General features: G+C 57.1%; 1 protein-coding gene across 1 annotated transcript in view; it reads left to right on the top strand.

Moving 5' to 3' along the window:
* The window catches only part of OBSCN (obscurin, cytoskeletal calmodulin and titin-interacting RhoGEF), a 216267-nt gene that overhangs the window by 150520 nt on the left and 44600 nt on the right, over window positions 1-21147 (top strand). The window contains 21 exon segments of the mRNA XM_070460853.1: window positions 393-665; window positions 1069-1335; window positions 2222-2488; window positions 2592-2855; window positions 3171-3434; window positions 3954-4217; window positions 4539-4802; window positions 6792-7055; window positions 8207-8470; window positions 9247-9510; window positions 14348-14611; window positions 14921-15184; window positions 15521-15784; window positions 16319-16582; window positions 16898-17161; window positions 17460-17723; window positions 18042-18305; window positions 18951-19217; window positions 19342-19608; window positions 19713-19985; window positions 20583-20852. Coding sequence (XP_070316954.1) covers window positions 393-665; window positions 1069-1335; window positions 2222-2488; window positions 2592-2855; window positions 3171-3434; window positions 3954-4217; window positions 4539-4802; window positions 6792-7055; window positions 8207-8470; window positions 9247-9510; window positions 14348-14611; window positions 14921-15184; window positions 15521-15784; window positions 16319-16582; window positions 16898-17161; window positions 17460-17723; window positions 18042-18305; window positions 18951-19217; window positions 19342-19608; window positions 19713-19985; window positions 20583-20852 — 5580 coding nt within the window.

Genomic DNA, 21147 nt, shown 5'->3' with positions numbered 1-21147 from the left:
ATTTTTTTTCTAGAAATTCATGTTACTCCTCCAAGTCATTCAATTTAAATGTTATCATAGCCACATTCTCTTTTTTTCCCCCACACTTCTGTTAATACAAAATTGAATGGCATTGGGTGGTTTCTGTGACAGGGACAACGGATGGAGCACAGCTTGGGGAGGGGCCGTGCTGTGGGTCAGCCTGTGTGCTCTGCAGAAAGACCCGAGAGGTGGATTGAGGGCTCACTGGTGGGCCTAAAACCAATGCTTTTGGACCGTTCAGCTCAGACCCACTTAATGTTTTTTGCTCGCTCCCTGCTGAGCGCCCGCCCCAGATCAGGCCTTGGGGAGCACCCTGTTTCCCTTGACAGCTGCTCAGGGGGTCCCTGACGTGCCCGTCTGTGTCTCTGCAGGCCAGAAAGTGCTCATCACAGAGGACCTGGAGGACGTGGAGGTGCAGGAGGGCTCCTCGGCCACCTTCTGCTGCCGCATCTCCCCTGCCGACTACAGGCCTGTCCACTGGTTCTTGGACAAGACACCCCTGTCTGCCAATGAACTCAATGAGATCGAGGCCCAGCCTGGTGGCTACCACGTGCTCACCCTGAGGCAGCTGGCACTCAAGGACTCGGGCACTGTCCATTTTGAGGCAGGCGACCAGCGAACCTCAGCTGCCTTGCAGGTCACAGGTAGGTTGCAGGCCCAGCGCCCAGTGCATGGTGGGGGCCAGTCCGTATGGCTGAGAATACAACTTCAAGGCAGTGGCTTGGCCATCTCCTGGGTGAGGCCCTGGGGCTCACAGAGAAGGAAGGCACCGTAGGCTTCTCTTGGGCTGGAGCCTTGGATCCCAGGGCTGAGTGGTGCTGTCTGAAGATATGTTGTTGTCCATGGTATGCAGAGGTGAACCCAAGGTCAGTGTGGGGGCCGGGCCACACAGAGCTCGTCCTGTTCTCCCAGCAGTCCTATCTGCAGCCCAGAATGGGGGTGTAGGGGCAGGTGGGCCTGACTAGGAGTGTTGCTGGTGTGTAGCAAGACCTGGGGCTGCTCCTGCAGGAGACCCCAACAGTCTTATGCATCCCTCTCTGTCTGCAGAAAAGCCAAGTGCTTTCTCCCAGGGGCTCATGGATGCCACAGTCACAGAGGGGGAGGATCTGACCCTGGTCTGCGAGACTTCTTCCTCAGACAGCCCTGTGTGCTGGACCAAGGATGGGAAGCCCCTGCGGCCATCAGCCCGGTGCCAGCTGACCTATGAGGGCCGCCGGGCCCAGCTGGTCATCACTGAGACCACCCTGCAGGACAGCGGGCGCTACAAGTGTGAAACTGCGGGCGCCTGGAGCAGTTCCATTGTCAGGGTCCATGGTGAGCCCCGGGAGAGCGGTGCTGGGCAGCCTCCAGCTACATTCCTGACACTCTTGCCTTGCTCAGGGCCAGGGCGACTCCAGGACGCTCTCTGTCCTCTTCGTGTGTGGGTGCAGGGTGTCCTAAGGCTCCTTCTGTCCCCCTGTTCGTTGATCTCACTCTGCCCGCTGGCTGCCCTGTCTCTGGGTTTCTTCTGCTCCTGAAAGCCTCTCTCAGCCTCTCCTGGTCTTCTGACCAGCAGTCTTTTTTTTTTAAACTTCACTGCTGACTATCTGTGTGCTTACGTTACCACGTTTTCCTTCTCTTGGCTTGGCTCATCTCTGTCTCAGGTGGCTTGGCCTGGCTACCAAATGCCACAGACTGGGTGGCTTAAAAGACAGACATTTATTGTCTCCTAGGTTTGGAGACCAGAAGTCTGAGATCAAGGTGTTGTAGGCCTGGTTTCCCTTGAGGCCCCTCTCCTGGGCTTATAGATGGCCATGTTTCCCCTGTGTCTTCACCTGGTCGTCCCTCTGTGTGCATCTGTGTGCTAGTTCCCATTTCTTGTAAGGACACCAATAATTTGGGAGTAAGACCCATTCTACTGACCTAATTTAACTCAGTCATCTCTTTCAAGACCCCTATCTCCAAATATGGCTGCATTCTTTGGTCCTGAGGGTTCGGGCTCCAGCAGGTGAACTGGGGGATTAAATGTCGCCCGTAACACCCCACCCTCCTCTGCTTCGTGCTGTTTGGCTCACCCTCCTGGATAGGCAGAGGTCTCGAGGTCCCCATCCCTAGTCCCCCGTGCAGACAGCGAGATGGGCCTGCCTGCCTCTGCCGGGTGCTGCCCTCCACCATCCTCAGCCATGTGGGCCATGCTGACTGAGCTCATGGCTGTCCACAGCTCGGCCAGCGCAGTTCCGAGAGGGCCTGACGGACGTGGAGGTGCTGGAGGGGGGTGCCGCCACCCTGCGCTGCGTGCTCTCGTCCGTGGTCAGGCCTGTGGAGTGGCGGCGTGGGGATGAGCTTCTGCAGCCTGGAGGCAAGTACAGCTTGCGACAGGACGGGACGGTGCTGGAGCTGGTGGTCCGAGACCTGCGGCCTCAGGACAGTGGGCAGTACTTCTGCAGTTTTGGGGACCAGATGACGTCGGCCAGGCTCACCGTAAAGGGTAAGCATCTTCAGCCACTCTGCTCACGTGACACCACACTGCCCCTTTCATCCTTTGTGGGAGGATGAAGGTGATGTGCTGTGTCCACTGGATCTTGTTGCAGCTCTGCCTGCTGAGTTCATAGGAAGACTGAGAAACAAGGAGGTCGCGGAAGGGACCACGGCCACATTCCGCTGTGAACTCAGCAAGGAAGCCCCCGTGGAGTGGAGGAAGGGGCCCGAGACCCTCAGAGCCGGGGACAGAGTGAGCCTGAGGCAGGACGGGGCCGTGTGTGAGCTGGAGATCCGTGAGCTGACCGTGGAGGATGGTGGAGAATATTCATGTGTGTGTGGGCAGGAGAAGACCTCAGCCATGCTCACCGTCAGGGGTAAAAACCATGTGTGGCCAGGAGGAGCTGTGCTTTGGTGTCCAGTTACTGACTTCGTGTCGTCTCCGTGCCCTCATCACACCTTCCCTCCTCGTCTCAGCGTCACCCTCTTCCTGTAACTCCCCAGAACGCCTTCCTCCTTCCTGGGCTGCTGTGTGAACCACAAGAACCAGCCTCTGAGCTGCGTTCCAGCTCTCGTGTCCCTGCAGGTTCTGTCCTGTGTCCTGTGGGAGCATCTGTCTTCTTCTATGTCTTGTCATGCCTTGCCTTCAGAGTTCTCCCAAGACTCTGATATTCATGTCTCTCTGTCCTCAGCTTTGCCTGCTGAGTTCACAAGAAGACTGAGAGGCAAGGAGGCCACAGAAGGGGCCACAGTCACCCTGCACTGTGAGCTGAGCAAGGCAGCCCCCGTGGAGTGGAGGAAGGGGTCTGAGACCCTCCGAGCCGGGGACCGAGTGAGCCTGAAGCAGGAGGGAGCCGTGTGTGAGCTGGAGATCCGTGACCTTGCGGTGGAGGATGCTGGGGAGTATTTGTGTGTGTGTGGGCAGGAGAAAACCTCAGCCACCCTCACCATCAGGGGTAAGGACCATGTGTGGCAAAGCAGAGTTTTGGTGTCCAGTTGTTAACTTCATGGCGTCTCCCTGCACTCGTCCCACCTTCCCTCCTCATCTCAGTCTTGGCCTCTTCCCATGACATTCCTCCCTCCTCCCTGGCACATGCGAGAACCACGAGAAACACGCCTTGAGCTGCTTCCCACCCCTCGTGTCACTGAAGCTTCTGTCCTGTGTCCTGTTGGGGTCTGCATCTTTCACTCCATCCTGTCCCGTCCTGTCCCCAGGAAGCTCTAGAGAATCGGATGTTCTCCATACCTTCTCACCTCTCCTGCCCTGCTCACCAGATTCACAGACGTGAGGCCTGAGGAGTCTGTGGACGGGGTCACGGGCATGCTGAGTGGACTGGGCTGAGGGGGCCATGGTCCAGCGTGTGCGCCTGAGACACCCAGCCTGTGGCCTGTGTCTTCTCTGTGATGTTCAGAGCCTATCTCATCAGTGGGTTCAGAGAGCATTAAAGTGTTTGTGTCTTTCTGCCCATCTCCAGCCCTGCCTGCCAAGTTCACAAAAGGTCTGAAGAAGGAAGAGGCCACAGAAGGGGCCACAGCCAAGCTGCAGTGTGAGCTGAGCAGGGTGGCCCCCGTGGAGTGGAGGAAGGGGCCCAAGAGCCTCAAAGCTGGAGACAGAGTGAGCCTGAGGCAGGAGGGAGCCGTGTGTGAGCTGGAGATCCGTGACCTGACCGTGGAGGATGCTGGGGAGTACTCGTGTGTGTGTGGGCAGGAGAAGACCACAGCCACGCTCACCGTCAGGGGTAAAGACCACGCGTGACCACATGGACTGGCATTTGGTAGTTGCCCGTCATCGCTCCGCTCCCAGTTCCCTTTCCTGCCCTGCTGTCCCTCTGTCCTGCTCCTTTTCCTCCGATAGTCACCTCGTCTCCCTGCCGTGTTCCCGTCTGTTCTGCGGCACACATGCAGGTTGGACCTTTTAAAGTCACAGTCACGTTGTGTGTCCACCCCCAGCAGGTGGGCCCATCCAGCTGGGGTTTGTGTCTTCTCTGCAGTGTCCACATCCTGCTGCTTCTGTGCTTGAGAGAGTGTGATTGTGTTTGTGTCTGTCTGCCCATCTCCAGCCCCGCCTGCCAAGTTCACAAAGGGTCTGAGGAAGGAGGAGGCCGTGGAAGGGGCCACAGCCAAGCTGCGCTGTGAGCTGAGCAAGGCGGCCCCCGTGGAGTGGAGGAAGGGGCCCAAGACCCTCAGAGCCGGGGACAGAGTGAGCCTGAAGCAGGAGGGAGCCGTGTGTGAGCTGGAGATCCGTGACCTGACCGTGGAGGATGCTGGGGAGTACTCGTGCGTGTGTGGGCAGGAGACGACCTCAGCCACGCTCACCGTCAGGGGTAAAGACCACGTCGGCCTGTGGAGCAGAGGCTTCGTGTCTGCGGGCTTTGATGTGTCCTCCAGCTCCACCCTGTCTGTCTGCAGTCTCTCGTGTCTCTGCGCATCTCCTGCGCACTCTTGGAGCAGGAGTCTCAGTCTCCCTCCCTTCTCTGAGGCCCACCTGAGATAACAAGCCGAGAATAAGGTCCTCACTGTCCTCAGGGGCTCGCGTCTGAGAACGAGGAGGCAGGCGGCCACATAGGAAAGGCACAGCATTGCGGTCCTCTCGAGGGAACATGACAGGAGAGATGCTGGGAGCTGGATGGGAGCGCGGCCCTTGAGGGTGGGGTGTTGACGGGGTGCTGAGAGGGAAGTCTGTGAGAGAGCCGGGAGGGGAGGGCCTGGGGTCCCCTGTCCAGTGTCTGGTGGTTATGGGAGGTGAGCACGGGGTGTAGGGGAGGGGGAGACGTGCTGGAGTTTGGGTTGATGTGGAGGGGACGCCTGGATGTGGAGGTGAGGTGGCGTTTGAAGTGAAAGTGCATTGAGAGTGGGAGTTGGCTGTGGAGGTGAGGCGGAGGTGAGACGGGAGGTGAGGTCTGGGTGTAGAGTGGAGTGGACAGTGCTTGCCCACGGCAGGAGAGGGAGGAGGCACGGGACGCCACAGTGGGGAGCCGAGCCAGACCCAGGAAGGCAGGTGGGCACCCACGCTGGGCTCGGGGTCAGTGTCTGGCGTCTGTGGTGGGTGAGCTGACTCCAGACGCTGCCATTGAAGGTCTTCTGTCAAGGTGTGATGTGACCTCCCAGAGCAAAAGGTGCAGAGAGGCCTCACATTCTGGGCCCTGTTGGGGTGAACTCATGAGACAAGGTGGAACAGTAAAGAAGAGGATTCTGAGGCTGGGCAGGGCCATTGTGAACACAGATACTCAGATCTCTGGGTAGAGATCAGGCCACGATGCCACCTTCATGAATGAGCTTCGTGAGTGGAGCATAGCATCTCTAGCACAGAGACACCGGTACCCACACTGTTCAGACTCACCAGGAGACCACAAAGGGTGTGGACTTGGAGGCCTGTCACATAGGCAGGAGCAGCTTCCACTGCAGGAAGGAAGCACCGCCAAGGGCTGAGGACCAAAGAACAGAATGGCGCTCGTGGTAAAGACCCCGCCTGCCAGTGCTGGAGACATCAGAGACTCAGGTTTGATCTCTGGGTTGGGAAGAAACCCTGGAGGAGGGCATGGCAACGCACTCCAGTATTCTTTCCTTTGAAACGCCATGGACAGAGGAGGCTAGCGGGCCACAGTCCACGGGATCAGACACAGCTGAAGAGTCAGCCACAGCTGAAGCGACTGAGCAAGCCTGCAGAGTGCTCAAGTTAACCAGCGACAAGCAGTCCAAGAGAGCGGCTTCTCAGAATGTGCAGACCCCAGGGACTCCTACTCCAGGGCGACAGGGCAGGAGTGGGGTGGCTTCTGCTTCCCTTCTGGCCATGGTGCTCCTTGTTCTGTCTGCTTTTCAGGCCCTGTCAGCCCTGGGCTCTGGCCCCAGCAGCAGTAGGAGCTGACAAGGGGGGTATGCTGGGGTAGACGTGTGGGATAGTTTAGGTAGCTCTTTTTGTATCTCCGTTCCCAGCTATATCCCTCAAGATCATAAAGTCACTAAAGAATAAGGCCTGGAGGGGGCCATGGCCGTGGTGTGGTGTAAGCTGGGCCATGGAAGATGCTGGAGGACATCCGTTCCAATTTATCGTCACTTTCTGCAGGCGCTGTGGCCATTTCCATGTTCTGTCCATGCCGTGAGGTCCTCCCCGAGGAGTCCGTTTCCGTGCTGGTTTGTCTGTCTTCTGCACATGCTCCACCCCAGCACTGCTATCTACCCATGTGTCTGGGCCTAAGCTTTTATTCCTCATTTGCTCCAACGTGTGACTGTTCCATTGTCAAGTGTCCACATCCTGATCCCCTACGTTTTCCAGAGACTCTGATGTTTCCTTTGTCACTCTGATTCCTGCCCAGCCCTGCCCACCAAGTTCACAAGGGGCCTGAAGAAGGAGGAGGCCACAGAAGGGACCACGGTCACTCTGCGCTGTGAGCTGAGCAAGGCGGCCCCCGTGGAGTGGAGGAAGGGGCCTGAGACGCTCAGAGCCGGGGACAGAGTGAGCCTGAAACAGGAGGGAGCTGTGTGTGAGCTGGAGATCCGTGGCCTGACCGTGGAGGATACAGGGGAGTACTCCTGCGTGTGTGGGCAGGAGAGGACCTCAGCCACACTCACCATCAAGGGTAAAGGCCGTCAGAGGCCACAGGGACCTGTGGCTTCATGTTTGCATGTGGTCTCTGTCACTGGCTCCACCGCAGGATTCTGTGGCTTTTTCTATCTTTTCACCTGGGTCCCTGCAGATGTCTCTTGGCTCCGGGCTCCTCGTTCAGTAGATGTGATTGTCCAGTGCTGTGTGTCGTCTGTTCCCTCTGGGCGTTTGCCTCCATCACCATCTGTGCATCTCTTTACTTGTTTGTACTGTGGTCTTTTGCCGTTTGTGGGGTTTTGTGTTCTGGAGAGAGTTACCCTGAGAGTCTGATGTTCTCAGTGACTTCGTAGTCCTCCTCAGCCCTGCCTGCCAAGCTCACAAAGGGTCTGAACCATGAAGAGGCCACGGAAGGGACCACAGCCATACTGTGCTGTGAGCTGAGCAGGGTGGTCCATGAGGACTGGAGGATTGGACCGAAACCCTGGAGATGGAAATAAGACTGTGCCTGAGGCGGGATGGGGCAGCGTGTGAGCTGGGGATCATGGCTTGGCTATAATGGTTGCAGGGGAGTGTGTGGGGGCAGGAGAGGTCTTTGGCCAGGCTCGTTGTCAGGGGTGAGGACTGCATGTGACCACCTGGACTGGTGTTTGGTGGCTGCTGACCTGAAGCTCCAGCACTTTGGCCACCTGATGGAAAGAGCTGACTCGTTGGAAAAGACCCTGATGCGGGAAAAGATGGAAGGCAGGAAGAGAGAGGGATGACAGAGGATGAGATGGTTGGATGGCATCACCCACTCAATGGATATGAATTTGAGAAAACTCCAGGAGATGGTGAAGGACAGGGAAGCCTGACATGCTGGAGTCCACGGGGTTGCAAAGAGTTGGACACAGTTTAATCACTGAACAACGACGTAATCATCTCTTTGCCCTCAGTTCCCTTTTCTGCCTTGCTGACTCACTGTCCTGCTCCTTTTCCTCCCATGATTGTTCTGTTCTCCCTGTCATGTTCCGTGTCTGTTCTGTAGCACGTGTGCAGGTTGGACCTTTTAAAGTCACAGTCACGGTGCATACTGGCACCCCCAGCAGGTGGTCCAAGTCCAGTTGGGTTTTGTGTCTTCTCTGTATCCTGTTGCTTCTGTGAGTTCAGGAAGTGTGATCATGTTTGTGTCTTTCTGGCCACCTCCAGTCCTGCCTGCCAAGTTCATAAAGGGTCTGAGGAAGGAAGAGGCCACGGAAGGGACCACAGCCAAGCTGCACTGTGAGCTGAGCAAGGCGGCCCCTGTAGAGTGGAAGAAGGGGTCTGAGATCCTCAGAGCTGGGGACAGAGTGAGCCTGAGGCAAGATGGAGCCGTGTGTGAGCTGGAGATCCGTGACCTGACCATGAAGGATGCTGGGGAGTACTCGTGTGTGTGCGGGCAGGAGAAAACCTCAGCCATGCTCACCGTCAGGGGTAAAGACCATGTGTGGCCAAGCAGAGCTGCGTTTGGTGTCCAGTTACTGACTTATGGCATCTTGCACTCATCCCACCTTCCCTCCTCATCTCAGCATCACCGTTTCCCCATGTGCAGTGCTGTGCTGTGCTAAGTCGCTTCAGTTGTGTCTCTTTAGGGACCCTATGGACCTTAGCCCAACAGGCTCCTCTTCCGTGCGATCCTCCAGGCAAGAATACTGGAGTGGGTTGCCATGCCCTCCTCTAGGGGATCTTCCTGACACAGGGATCGAACCTGTGTCTCTTGCATGGCAGGCTTATTCTTTACCACTGAGCCACCGGGGTAGGCCCCTTCTTCCCATAACTTCGTGGATTTCCTTCCTCCTTCCTGGGCTGTTGTGTGAACTGCAGGGAACCAGCCTCTGAGCTGCTTCCCACCCCTCGTGTCACTGAATGTTCTGTCCTGCGTCCTGTTGGGGTCTGCATCTTTCACTCCATCCTGTCCCATCCTGTCCCCCAGGGAGCTCTAGAGAATCGGGCATTCTCCACACCTTCTAACCTCTCCTGCCCTGCTCACCAGATTCACAGGCATGAGGGCTGAGGAGTCTGTGGACGGGGTCACGGGCACGCTGAGCGAACTGGGCTGAGGGGGCCGTGGTCCAGCGTGTGTGCCTGGGACACCCAGCCTGTGGCCTGTGTCCAGTTGGGTCTTGTGTCTTCTCTATGATGTCCAGGACCTATCTCATCAGTGGGTTCAGAGAGCATTAAAGTGTTTGTGTCTTTCTGCCCATCTCCAGCCCTGCCTGCCAAGTTCACAAAGGGTCTGAGGAAGGAGGAGGCCATGGAAGGGGCCACAGCCAAGCTGCAGTGTGAGCTGAGCAAGGCGGCCCCCGTGGAGTGGAGGAAGGGGCCCAAGAGCCTCAAAGCTGGAGACAGAATGAGCCTGAGGCAGGAGGGAGCCGTGTGTGAGCTGGAGATCCGTGACCTGACCGTGGAGGATGCTGGGGAGTACTCGTGTGTGTGTGGGCAGGAGAAGACCACAGCCACGCTCACCGTCAGGGGTAAAGACCACGCGTGACCACATGGACTGGCATTTGGTGGCTGCCCGTCATCGCTCCGCCCCCAGTTCCCTTTCCTGCCCTGCTGTCCCTCTGTCCTGCTCCTTTCCCTCCCATAGTCTCCTCGTCTCCCTGCCGTGTTCCCGTCTGTTCTGCGGCACACGTGCAGGTTGGACCTTTTAAAGTCACAGTCACGGTGTGTGCCCACCCCCAGCAGGTGGGCCCATCCAGCTGGGGTTTGTGTCTTCTCTGCACTGTCCACATCCTGCTGCTTCTGTGCTTGAGAGAGTGTGATTGTGTTTGTGTCTGTCTGCCCATCTCCAGCCCTGCCTGCCAAGTTCACAAAGGGTCTGAGGAAGGAAGAGGCCATGGAAGGGTCCACAGCCAAGCTGCGCTGTGAGCTGAGCAAGGTGGCCCCCGTGGAGTGGAGGAAGGGGCCCAAGACCCTCAGAGCTGGGGACAGAGTGAGCCTGAAGCAGGAGGGAGCCGTGTGTGAGCTGGTGATCCGTGAGCTGACCGTGGAGGATGCTGGGGAGTACTCGTGCGTGTGTGGGCAGGAGAAAACCTCAGCCACGCTCACTGTCAGGGGTAAAGACCATGTGTGGCCAAGCAGAGCTGTGCTTTGGTGTCCAGTTACTGACTTCACGGCGTCCTTCTGTATTCAGTCCATGCTCCCTTCCCGTCTCAATGCTGCCTGTTTCCATAAGACTGTGGAATCTCTTTCGGCTTCCTGTGCTGATGTGTGAACCAAAAGAAGCCGGCATTTAACCCACTTCCCACCATTTGTGTCACCACTGACACTGTTCTGTTGTCGTGTCTGAGTCTGAGTCCTTTCCTCCATCCTGTCACTTGCTTCCCAACAGTTCCCCAGAGAATCTCATGGTGTCCATGTCACTGGCGCTCCCAGCCCTGCCTATCAGCTGAACACCATGTATGAGGCCCGAGGCGTCCCCTGAAGGGGCTGCGCTGAGGGAAGGCCCACCCGCGGCGTGTCCTTGGCCCACCCCAAGCATGGCCCATGTCCACTTGGGTTTCGTGTTTCCTCAGTTCTTTTTACCTCGTGTCTTCACTGCATGTTCACCTAGTGTGATTGCGTGTTTGTCTTTCTGCCCAGTCCTGCCCACCAGTTTCACAAAACACTTGAGGAAGAAAAAGGCCACAGAAGGGGCCACAACCACCCTGCACTGTGAGCTGAGCAAGGCGGCCCCTGTGAAGTGGAGGAAGGAGCCTGAACTCCTCACATACAGAGCGTAGTGAGCCTGGGGCAGGACGGGGCCACGTGTGAACTGGAGCTCCGTGGCCTGGTCGTGGTGGACCCTGTGGGGTGTGTGGGCAGGAAAGTGCCTCGGCCACACTGGTGTCACGGGTGAAGACTGCACGTGGCCACGCTCGTGACTTCTGCCTTTCGGAACGTGCTCTCCCAGCGCTACTGTTGTCTCAGGGCTACAACCCTTTTCACGAAAACACTGGCCAACCCTGTCTAGGCCCTGTGGGTACAGACTCCAGGGGTGCGTGGTGCAAGGACACCCTCAAGGAGGCACCAGCAAGCAGGCATTGTGGTTCAGAGAGCGGCCCTCAGCCACGGCTGAGGCTGAGGGGGTGTGTGGGCTCTGGGCCCCAGGTGTGCAGTGGGGTCGTTCATGCTGGTGACAGAGCTGCGCCGCAGGACTGAGGTTCAGTGTTTGGCAGTTCAGGGAGCAGGTGGCAGACAGCCCAGGCCCTCCTGTGTTGTGCTAATCAGACAGCATTTGAGTGACCTTGGAGATTGTGTGCAGCCTCTAAAGAGCTGTGTCTCAGAAAACTTGGGCTGTGTAACAAATGCCACATACAGGTGACTTACAACGCACATTTATTGTTTCATAGTCCTGGAGGTTGGGAGTCCAAGATCAAGGTGTCCATGGGAGATTTCTCTCCTTGGCTTGTAACTGGCCATGTTCTTTCTTTGTCCTCACCTGGTTATCCTTTTGTGTGTCCTGTGTTCTAATCTTCTCTTCTTATAGGAACACTTACAAGTCAATTTGAATTAGTCACCCTCCCGGTAACTCCATACTACCCTAATTACCTCTACGAAAACCTTATTTCCAAATAAATTCACATTCTTAGTTGCTGAGGGTTAAGACTTCAGTATGTAAATTTGAGGGGAGACATGATTCATTCCATAAAGATTTGGACCATAAAGAAAGCTGAGCACCGAAGAATTAATACTTTTAAGCTGTAGTTTTGGAGAAGACTCTTGAGAATCCCTTGGACAGCAAGGAGATTAAACCAGTCAATCCTAAAGGAAATCAGTCCTGAATGTCCATTGGAAGGACTGATACTGAAGCTGAAGCTCCAATACTTTGGCCACCTGATGCGAAGAGCTGACTCACTGGAAAAGACCCTGATGCTGGGAAAGTTCAAGGTCAGGAGAAGGGCACGACAGAGGATGAGATGGTTGGATGGCATCAGTGACTTGATGAACATGAGTTTAAGCAAGCTCCAAGAGTTGGTGATGGACAGGGAAGCCTGCTACAGTTCATGGGGTCACAAAGAATTGGACACGTCTAACTGAGAAGAAAAATGTTTCAGTCCAGAACACTCGGTTTCTTGCCCCCAAAATATATGTTCTGACATGCAGAGTACATTTACCCCAAACCCCCAAATTTTAATCTATTTTAGTGTCAGGCTAAATCCAAAGTCTAATCTAAATCTCACCTAAATCAAGTGTGTGTGAGATTGGAGGTATGATTCATCCTGAGGCAGAATTCCTCTGCAGTTATAAACCTGAAACATCAGACCAAGTTATGTGCTTCCAAAATACTTCAGTGGAACAGGCATGGGGTAGATGTCCCCATTGTAAAAGAAAGAAATAGGAAAGAAGAAAGAGGCCACTGGTTCCACAGAAATCTGGTACCTAGTAAGGACAAATTCTGTGAGATTTTCAAGATTAGAGAATGACCCTCTGGCTCAATGCCCTGACTTCTGGGCCCTGCACAGAGGTGGCCCTCTGGGACCGTGGATGCAGTGGCGGCCTTGCCTTTGGGGTTATTCCCAACTTTGAAGGATAGAACATGTCCCCGCTGCATAGCTGTACTGACCCACCCGCTAGACATCCCATCTTCCATCCTGTCCCTTCGGAGTCTGATTGTCGTGGCTGGCAGTGTTTCTGCTGATACAAAGTTCTCAGAAGCCTTGTTGGTCTCCTTTATAATTCACAGCAGAACAAGGTTTCAGACAAGAGAGTCTTCCACACAGCCTCCTGGGTGATTCCATTTCTGTTCCTGGCTTTTCTAAGATGGCTATTGGATCTGAGACTCACACATAAAATCTCTTTACCAAATGATTTCCAACCACACACTTGGTATATTCTCTCTAGAACAGGTGTTCTCTCTTATTTTTTTGAAATTTCAGTGGGCTGAAAATTTTCTGAAGGATCAGTGTTTGTTTTCTCTTTGTTTAAATACTTCCTTCTTCACTATAACTCTTTCCTCTTACATTTTACCAAAAGCAACAAGGAGCAGTCTGCGTCTTCAATGCTTGGCTTAGGAATTACCTCAGCTAAAAATACCCAAGTTCACTTGTAAGTTCTACCTTCCATAAAACTCTGGGACACACAATTCAGCCAAATTCTTCACTGCTTTATAAAAGGATTGGCTTCCTTCCAGTTTCCAATAATGCAATTCCGTATGAGGCCTCACCAGGAGCACCTTTAGAATCCATATTTCTGCTGTAATTATCTTCAAGCAATCTCGATTTATCTAACATGCACCTCAGAACCTTCCAGTTCCACCCATCACCCAGTTCCAAAGAGAATTCCATAATTCTAGGTGTTTGTTACAGTAGCAGCCCATTCCTGGTACCAAAATCTAAATGGCTTAACAGTATAGTAGTGGCTTAAACATCAGAAGATGGTTTCCTCCTAGCCCTAGAAGCTAAGTCTGAGGCTGTTTCTCTCGAGACCTCTCTCCTAGGCCTGTAGATGGCCATCATCTTTCCATTCCCTCACGTGGCCATCCCTCTCTGTATCTGTGTCGTAATATCCTCTTTTTATAAGGAGACCAGTCATGTTGGGTTAGGTTCCACCCCACTGGGCTCATTCACCTCAGTTACCTCTTCAAATACATCTCCATTCTGTGTCCTGAGGTTAGAGCCCCAACGTACGAATTTTGAGGGATGTGATTCAGGCCACAGCAGGGTGTAACCAGGATGAGCCATGATCAGCTGTAACTTGTGAAGTTCACACTCTGCCTGGAATTGGGATGGAAGAGAGGACTGCAGGTTGGAGGGCTAGGGGGCAGTGTTAGAAGGCCAAGGCTGGAATCCACTGGGATCTAAGAGATCTGAGTCAGGAGAGTGGGGGTCCAGTGGGGTCAGGAAAGGAATGTGTAAGGTGAATAAGGTGGGAGCTGGTGAAGGCAGGGAAGGCCTGCAGTGTGCCCAGATGTGGGCAACATGTGATTGATGTCTTACCTGGGATGGAAAGCACAAATGGAAAGCCTGGAAAGCCTCCTGGTAGTTCTTCCAGGAGAGTTGTCCATTGCATTGTTGCATGTGTAAGTTGTGAGCTGAAAGAGCATGGTTTGGACTCTGGGTGTAGGTGAGGTAGGCCGTTAGACAATATGAAAAGATATAAGTAGGACAGATGAACTCTGAGAAAAAAAGAGGCCTGGATGGAGCCAATCTCTTGCGGCCTGCAATTTACTGAGCAACATGGAGAGGATTGCACTGTCACACATGCTCTGGTCTGCATCATTGCACATCTTCCACCCATACTGCATCTACCCATCCTGAATGTTCAGGTCAGACCCCCACTCACTCCTTTATGGGTTTTGATGGCTTCTGTCCATCTAACTCTCTGCAGCCATGCCTGCTCAGTTCATCAAAGAACTGAAGACCAAGGAGGCCACAGAAGGAGCCACAGCCACACTGCACTGTGAGCTGAGCAAGGTGGCCCCCGTGGAGTGGAGGAAGGGGCCGGAGACCGTCAGAGCTGGAGACAGAGTGATCCTGAGGCAGGAGGGAGCCGTGTGTGAGCTGGAGATCCGTGACCTGACCGTGGAGGATGCTGGAAAGTACTCGTGCGTGTGCGGGCAGGAGACGACCTCAGCCATGCTCACCGTCAGGGGTAAAGACCATGTGTGACCACATGGGCTGGTGTTTGGTGGCTGGCCTTCATCTCTCTGCTCCCAGTCCCCTTTTCTGCCCTGCTCTCTCACTGTCCTGCTCCTTTTGCTTCCACAATTACTTTTGTCTCTGTCATGCTTCTTGCTTGTCCTGCAGATCAGAACTGTTAAAGTCACAGTCAGAGTGTGCTGGGCACGACCAGCAGATGGGCCCCGTCCAGCTGAGTTCTGTGTCTGCAGAGTGGTGTCCAAGGCCTGTTTCTTCTGTGTACAGAAAGTGACAGTCTCTCTGTCTTTCCGACCATCTCCAGCCCTGCCTGCCAAGTTTGCAAAAGGTTTGGGAAAGGAAGAGGCCGTGGAAGGGGCCACAAGCAAGCTGCGCTGTGAGCTGAGCAAGGCGGCCCCCGTGGAGTGGAGGAAGGGGCCCGAGACCCTCAGAGCTGGAGACAGAGTGAGCCTGAGGCAGGATGGGGCCGTGTGTGAGCTGGAGATCCGTGAGCTGACCGTGGAGGATGCTGGGGAGTACTCATGCGTGTGCGGGCAGGAGAAGACCTCAGCCATGCTCACCGTCAGGGGTAAAGACCGTGTGTGGCCATAAGGACTGGCATTTGGTGACTGCCTGTCATCACTCTGCTCCCAGTTCCCTATCCTGCCCTGCTAGTTCACCAGCCTGCTCCTTTTCCTTCCTTAATTATTTTCTTTGTCTCGGTCATGATCTCTTGTGTGTTCTGTGGCATGTGCGCAGGTTGCGCATTTTAAAATCACAGTCATAGTCACAGTGTGTTCTGGCACACCCAGCAGGTAGTCCAAGTCCCGCTGGGTTTGGGGTCTTCTGTGTACTTCCCACATCCTGTTTTCTTCTGTGTGTTCAGAGATCCTGATCGTGTTTGTGTGTTTCTGCCCATCTCCAGCCCTGCCTGCCAGGTTCATAAAAGCTATGAAGAAGGAGGAGGCCATAGAAGGGTCCACAGCCAAGCTGCGCTGTGAGCTGAGCAAGGCGGCCCCCGTGGAGTGGAGGAAGGGGCCTGAGGCCCTCAGAGCCAGGGACAGAGTGAGCCTGAGGCAGGAGGGGACCATGTGTGAGCTGGAGATCCGTGAGCTGACCGTGGAGGATGCTGGGGAGTACTCATGCGTGTGCGGGCAGGAGAAGACCTCAGCCACGCTCACCGTCAGGGGTAAAAACCACGTGTGGCCAGGAGGAGCTGTGCTTTGGTGTCCAGTTACTGACTCATGGCATCTTGCACTCATCCCTCCTCATCTCAGCCTTACCCTCTTCCCGTAACTCCCCAGAATTCCTCCCTCCTTCCTGGGCTGTTGTGTGAACCGCAGGGAACCAGCCTCTGAGCTGCTTCCCACCCCTCGTGTCACTGAAGGTTCTGTCCTGCGTCCTGCTGGGGTCTGTGTGTTTCACTCCATCCTGTCCCGTCCTGTCCCCAGGGAGCTCTGCAGAATCGGGTGTTCTCCACACCTAACCTCTCCTGCCCTGCCCACCAGATTCACAGATGTGAGGCCTGAGGGGTCTGTGGACGGGGTCATGGGCATGCTGAGCGGACTGGGCCGAGGGGGCCATGGTTCAGCGTGTGTGCCTGGGACACCCAGCCTGTGGCCTGTGTCCAGCTGGGTCTTGTGTCTTCTGTGTACTGCCTGCTTCCTGCTTCATCTGTGTGTACAGGCCACCTGAGAGTCTCTGTCTGTCTGCTCATCTCCAGCCCTGCCTGCCAAGTTCACAAAGGGTCTGAGGAAGGAGGAGGCCGTGGAAGGGGCCACAGCCAAGCTGTGCTGTGAGCTGAGCAAGTTGGCCCCCGTGGAGTGGAGGAAGGGGCCCAAGACCCTCAGAGCCGGGGACAGAGTGAGCCTGAGGCAGGAGGGAGCCGTGTGTGAGCTGGAGATCCGTGACCTGACCGTGGAGGATGCTGGGGAGTACTCATGCATGTGTGGGCAGGAGAAGACCTCAGCCATGCTCACCGTCAGGGGTAAAGACCGTGTGTGGCCATAAGGACTGGCATTTGGTGACTGCCTGTCATCACTCTACTGCTAGTTCACCAGCCTGCTCCTTTTCCTTCCTTAATTATTTTCTTTGTCTCGGTCATGATCTCTTGTGTATTCTGTGGCACGTGCGCAGGTTGCGCATTTTAAAATCACAGTCATAGTCACAGTGTGTTCTGGCACACCCAGCAGGTAGTCCAAGTCCTGCTGGGTTTGGGGTCTTCTCTGTACTTCCCACATCCTGTTTTCTTCTGTGTGTTCAGAGATCCTGATTGTGTTTGTGTCTTTCTGCCCATCTCCAGCCCTGCCTGCCAGGTTCATAAAAGCTATGAAGAAGGAAGAGGCCATGGAAGGGGCCACAGCCGAGCTGCGCTGTGAGCTGAGCAAGGCGGCCCCCGTGGAGTGGAGGAAGGGGCCTGAGACCCTCAGAGCCGGGGACAGAGTGAGCCTGAGGCAGGAGGGGGCCGTGTGTGAGCTGGAGATCCGTGAGCTGACCGTGGAGGATGCTGGGGAGTACTTGTGCGTGTGCGGGCAGGAGAAAACCTCAGCCACGCTCACCGTCAGGGGTAAAGATCGTGTGTGGCCATAAGGACTGGCGTTTGGTGGCTGCTGTCGGCCCTCTGCTCTCTGTTCTCCTTTCTGCCCCGTTCCTTTTCCTTTCCTAGCCGTTCTGTTCTCCCTGCCGTGTTCCCCGCTGTTCTGTGGTGCGTGTACAGGCTGGACCTGGTAAAGTCAGCGTGTATGCTGGCAGCCCCAGCATACCTGTGTCCAGCTGGGTCGTGTGTGTCCTGTGTACCCTCCATGTCCTACCTCACCTGTGTGTACAGGGCGCCTGAGCATCTGTGTCTGTCTGCCTATCTCTAGCCCTGCCTGCCAAGTTCACGAAGGGTCTGAGGAAGGAGGAGGCCATGGAAGGGGCCACAGCCAAGCTGCGCTGTGAGCTGAGCAAGGTGGCCTCTGTGGAGTGGAGGAAGGGGCCCGAGACCCTCAGAGCTGGAAAGAGACTGCGGGTGAAGCAGGAGGGAGCCGTCTGTGAGCTGGAGATCCGTGACCTGACCGTGGAGGATGCTGGGGAGTACTCATGTGTGTGCGGGCAGGAGAAGACCTCAGCCACGCTCACCGTCAGGGGTAAAGACCATGTGTGACCAGGAGGAGCTGTGCTTTGGTGTCCAGTTACTGACTTCGTGTCATCTACCTGCACTCACCCCACCTTCCCTACTCGTCTCAGCATCATCCTCTTCCCGTAACTCCCCAGAACTCCTTCTGCCTCCTGGGCTGTTGTGTGAACCACGAGAAACCAGCCTCCTAGCTGCTTTCCAGCTCTTGTATCACTGCAGGTTCCGTCCTATGTCCTGTGGGCAGCTGTGTCTTTTCCTCTGTCTTGTCACTTCCTGCTTTCAAAATTCCCCCGAGACTCTGATGCTTGCATTTTCTTACTGTGTTCAGCTTTACCAGCTGAGTTCATAGGGAGGCTGAGAAGCAAGGAGGCCACAGAAGGGGCCACAGTCACCCTGCACTGTGAGCTGAGCAAGGTGGCCCCTGTGGAGTGGAGGAAGGGGTCTGAGACCCTCCGAGCCGGGGACAGAGTGAGCCTGAGGCAGGACGGAGCCGAGTGTGAGCTGGAGATCCGTGAGCTGGTTTTGACGGATGCTGGGGAGTACTCGTGTGTGTGCGGGCAGGAGAGGACCTCGGCCATGCTGACAGTCACGGGTAAGGATGGGCTTGCGGGCTCACTTGGGAGCCTCGCGTGGGCACCCGTCTCCTCTGGGTCTTGTGCAGCTTCAGTCTGTCGCCCGTGTGCCCTCTGCCAAAGTCTGTTCAATGTCCTCATGTCTGGGTTCTGCTCTCCACTCAGATGACCTGCCCTGGCTTACCCTTGTGTGTGGATGGAATTCCCACCTTATCCCCCTCCCCTCCCTGTCCTAATGCAGCCCACATTTTCCCCAATGCTCCACAGCCTCGAGGCAGGATCTGGGGGTCGTGGCCCTGCCCTGGTAGTGTACGGAGATTCCCCCTTTCCTGCCTCAGTGGCCGGGAGGGACACAGGCCTGTCTGTGGGCTTCCTGGGTGGAGGTCAGCGTGAGAATCACCTGCGTCAGATCCAGAATTCCTTTCACGGCCCCCACTGCAGTCCCTGCTTTCCCTTCAAGGAGACCCTGGCCCGTGACCCCACTCCCACCCCGACCCTCCAGAGGAGCCTGAGGCAGTGGGTCCCGTGGGCGGGTGAGGCAGGCCTGGCCAAGGCCCTCAGCGGGTCTGACTGGATTTGGGGTGCCAGCCGCCTGTCTGGGTGGCTGGGCCCCGTCTTGGGGCTGCCCTTCCCTCTCCCCCGCACCCCTGATCCCCGCTCTGCAGCCCCACAGGTGGTGTTCCGGAAGCCGCTGCAGAGCCTGCAGGCTGAGGAGGGTGCCTCTGCCAGCCTGCAGTGTGAGCTCGCCGAGCCTGGGGCCACCGTCGTCTGGAGCAAGGGTGGCCTGGAGGTGCAGGCTGACGAGCGCCGGGAGCCTCGGCGGCGGGGCTGCGTGGCGGAGCTTGTGCTGAGGGGCTTGCGCCGGGAGGACACGGGCGAGTACACCTGCAGCTGCGGCTCCCAGGCCACGAGCGCCACCCTGTCCGTCACAGGTGGGCGCCCAGGCCGGCCCCGCCCGGGGGAGGTGACCCGGCTCCACGGGGTGGGCAGACCCGGGGTGGCGCCCCCCCTGCCCCCACAGCTGCTCCCGCCCTCACGTGCTGCTCCCCTCCGCAGCTGCGCCCGTGAGGTTCCTGCGAGAGCTGCAGGCCCAGGAGGTGGACGAGGGCGCGACGGCGCGCCTGCGCTGCGAGCTCAGCCGGGCGTGCAGCAGCGTGGAGTGGCGCAAGGGCTCCCTGCAGCTCTTCCCGTGTGCCAAGTACCAGATGGTGCTGGAGGGCACAGCCGCGGAGCTGCTGCTGCGCGGCGCCGAGCCGGAGGACGCTGGCCTCTACACCTGTGACACGGGCCACGCGCAGAGCTCCGCCTGCCTCTCTGTGCGGGGTGAGCCTCCCGCTGGGCCCCGCCCTCCCCCAGCCCCCGGGCCGCCCTGAAACCGGCAGGCCCCCTGATCAGCAGCTCTGAGCGCCCCTCCCTGCTCCCCCCAGCCCCCAGGCCCGTGTTTAAGACGGAGCTGCAGAGTGCCGAGCAGGAGGCGGGCGGCGTGGCCCGGCTGTGCTGCCAGCTGAGTGATGCGGAGGCTGGGGTCCCCGTGCTGTGGCTCAAGGAGGGTGTGGAGCTGCACGCGAGCCCCAAGTATGAGATGCGGCGCCAGGGGGCCACGTGTGAGCTGCTGATCCACGGGCTTGAGGCCGAGGACGTGGGCGAGTACAGCTGCGTGGCGGGCAGCCAGAAAACCTTGGCCTTCCTCAAAGTCAAAGGTGAGTGCCCCCTGCCGCACCCACTGCCCTCACAGCCCCCTCACGGGCCCCCCGGCTCCCTCACCAGGTGCAGTTCCGGGGTGGCGCTCAGACCTTTGGGGGTACAGGCTTTCCGTGCTCACGTCTGCACCACCCTGTGCTGATGTCCCTAGAGACGAGAGTCGCCTGGGGAGATTGTAGCCCCCAATCACCACCCTGCCTCCCACCCCCACCCCACAGCCTGCAGGTGGGGCAGCAGGCCCGGGCCGCTCTCTCTGAACTCCTCTCTGTCCTGAGGGTCTTGCTTCCCTGATGTCCCAGCTAGGGCAGGGCTGGCCACAGACACGAGCAGCCCACTACCCCACAATTGCCTGCTTCCTCCCAGCAGAGGTGCCCCCAGCTCAGCCCCTGTCCCCAGGAGCTCAGGGTCACGAGAGGGAGCTGTGTTTGTGAGCGCAGTGGGTGCTGAATTCCTGCAGGGCAGGCAGGGGCTGTGGCAGGAGACGAGTGTGAGAGTGCCTGGGAGGCTTCCTGGGGAGCAGTTGGGGTGCGGGGCATGGGAGCTTGGCTTGGGTGCTCTGACCTGGCTGGTGAAGGCCCCCTTGGCCCACACTCCAGAGCCCGAGGTGACCATCGTGCGGGGCCTGGCTGACACTGAGGTTCAGGCTGATGGAGAAGCAGAGTTCAGCTGCGAGGTGTCACAGGCTGGCGTGGACGTGGAGTGGCGCCTCCAGGGCCTGCCGCTGCAGAGCAACGAGGTGACCGAGGTCGCGGTCCAGGGTGGCCGCACCCACACACTGCGGCTGAAGAGCGTGACCCCGGAGGATGCCGGCACTGTCTCCTTCCACGTGGGCGGCCACACGTCCTCTGCCCAACTCACCGTCCGAGGTAGCAGGAGCTGGGCGTCACTGCACTTGAGGGCCGGAACCCCGCCTCGGTGAAGGCCTTGTTGGGGGACAGTAATGGATGGCACAGTTTCCTGCCTTTGAGGGTGGGGAACTGGCGCTGAACGACTGATTCTGGGGTGACCCTAAGTGTTGCAGTAGAACGATCCCCAGTGTGCCGGTCTTCAGGAATTGGGGCTGGGATGCTGGGGGCAGATGCAGGGGACTGGGAGGTGGTCCTGATGATGCGGGGAGGGGCGTCTCTGGCACGGAGGCTGATGCCATGCCTCTTCCCCGTC

The sequence above is a fragment of the Odocoileus virginianus genome, chromosome 3, assembly GCF_023699985.2.
Source record: "Odocoileus virginianus isolate 20LAN1187 ecotype Illinois chromosome 3, Ovbor_1.2, whole genome shotgun sequence".
Lineage (NCBI taxonomy): Eukaryota > Metazoa > Chordata > Mammalia > Artiodactyla > Cervidae > Odocoileus > Odocoileus virginianus.
This window is presented reverse-complemented; position numbering and strand designations above follow the sequence as displayed.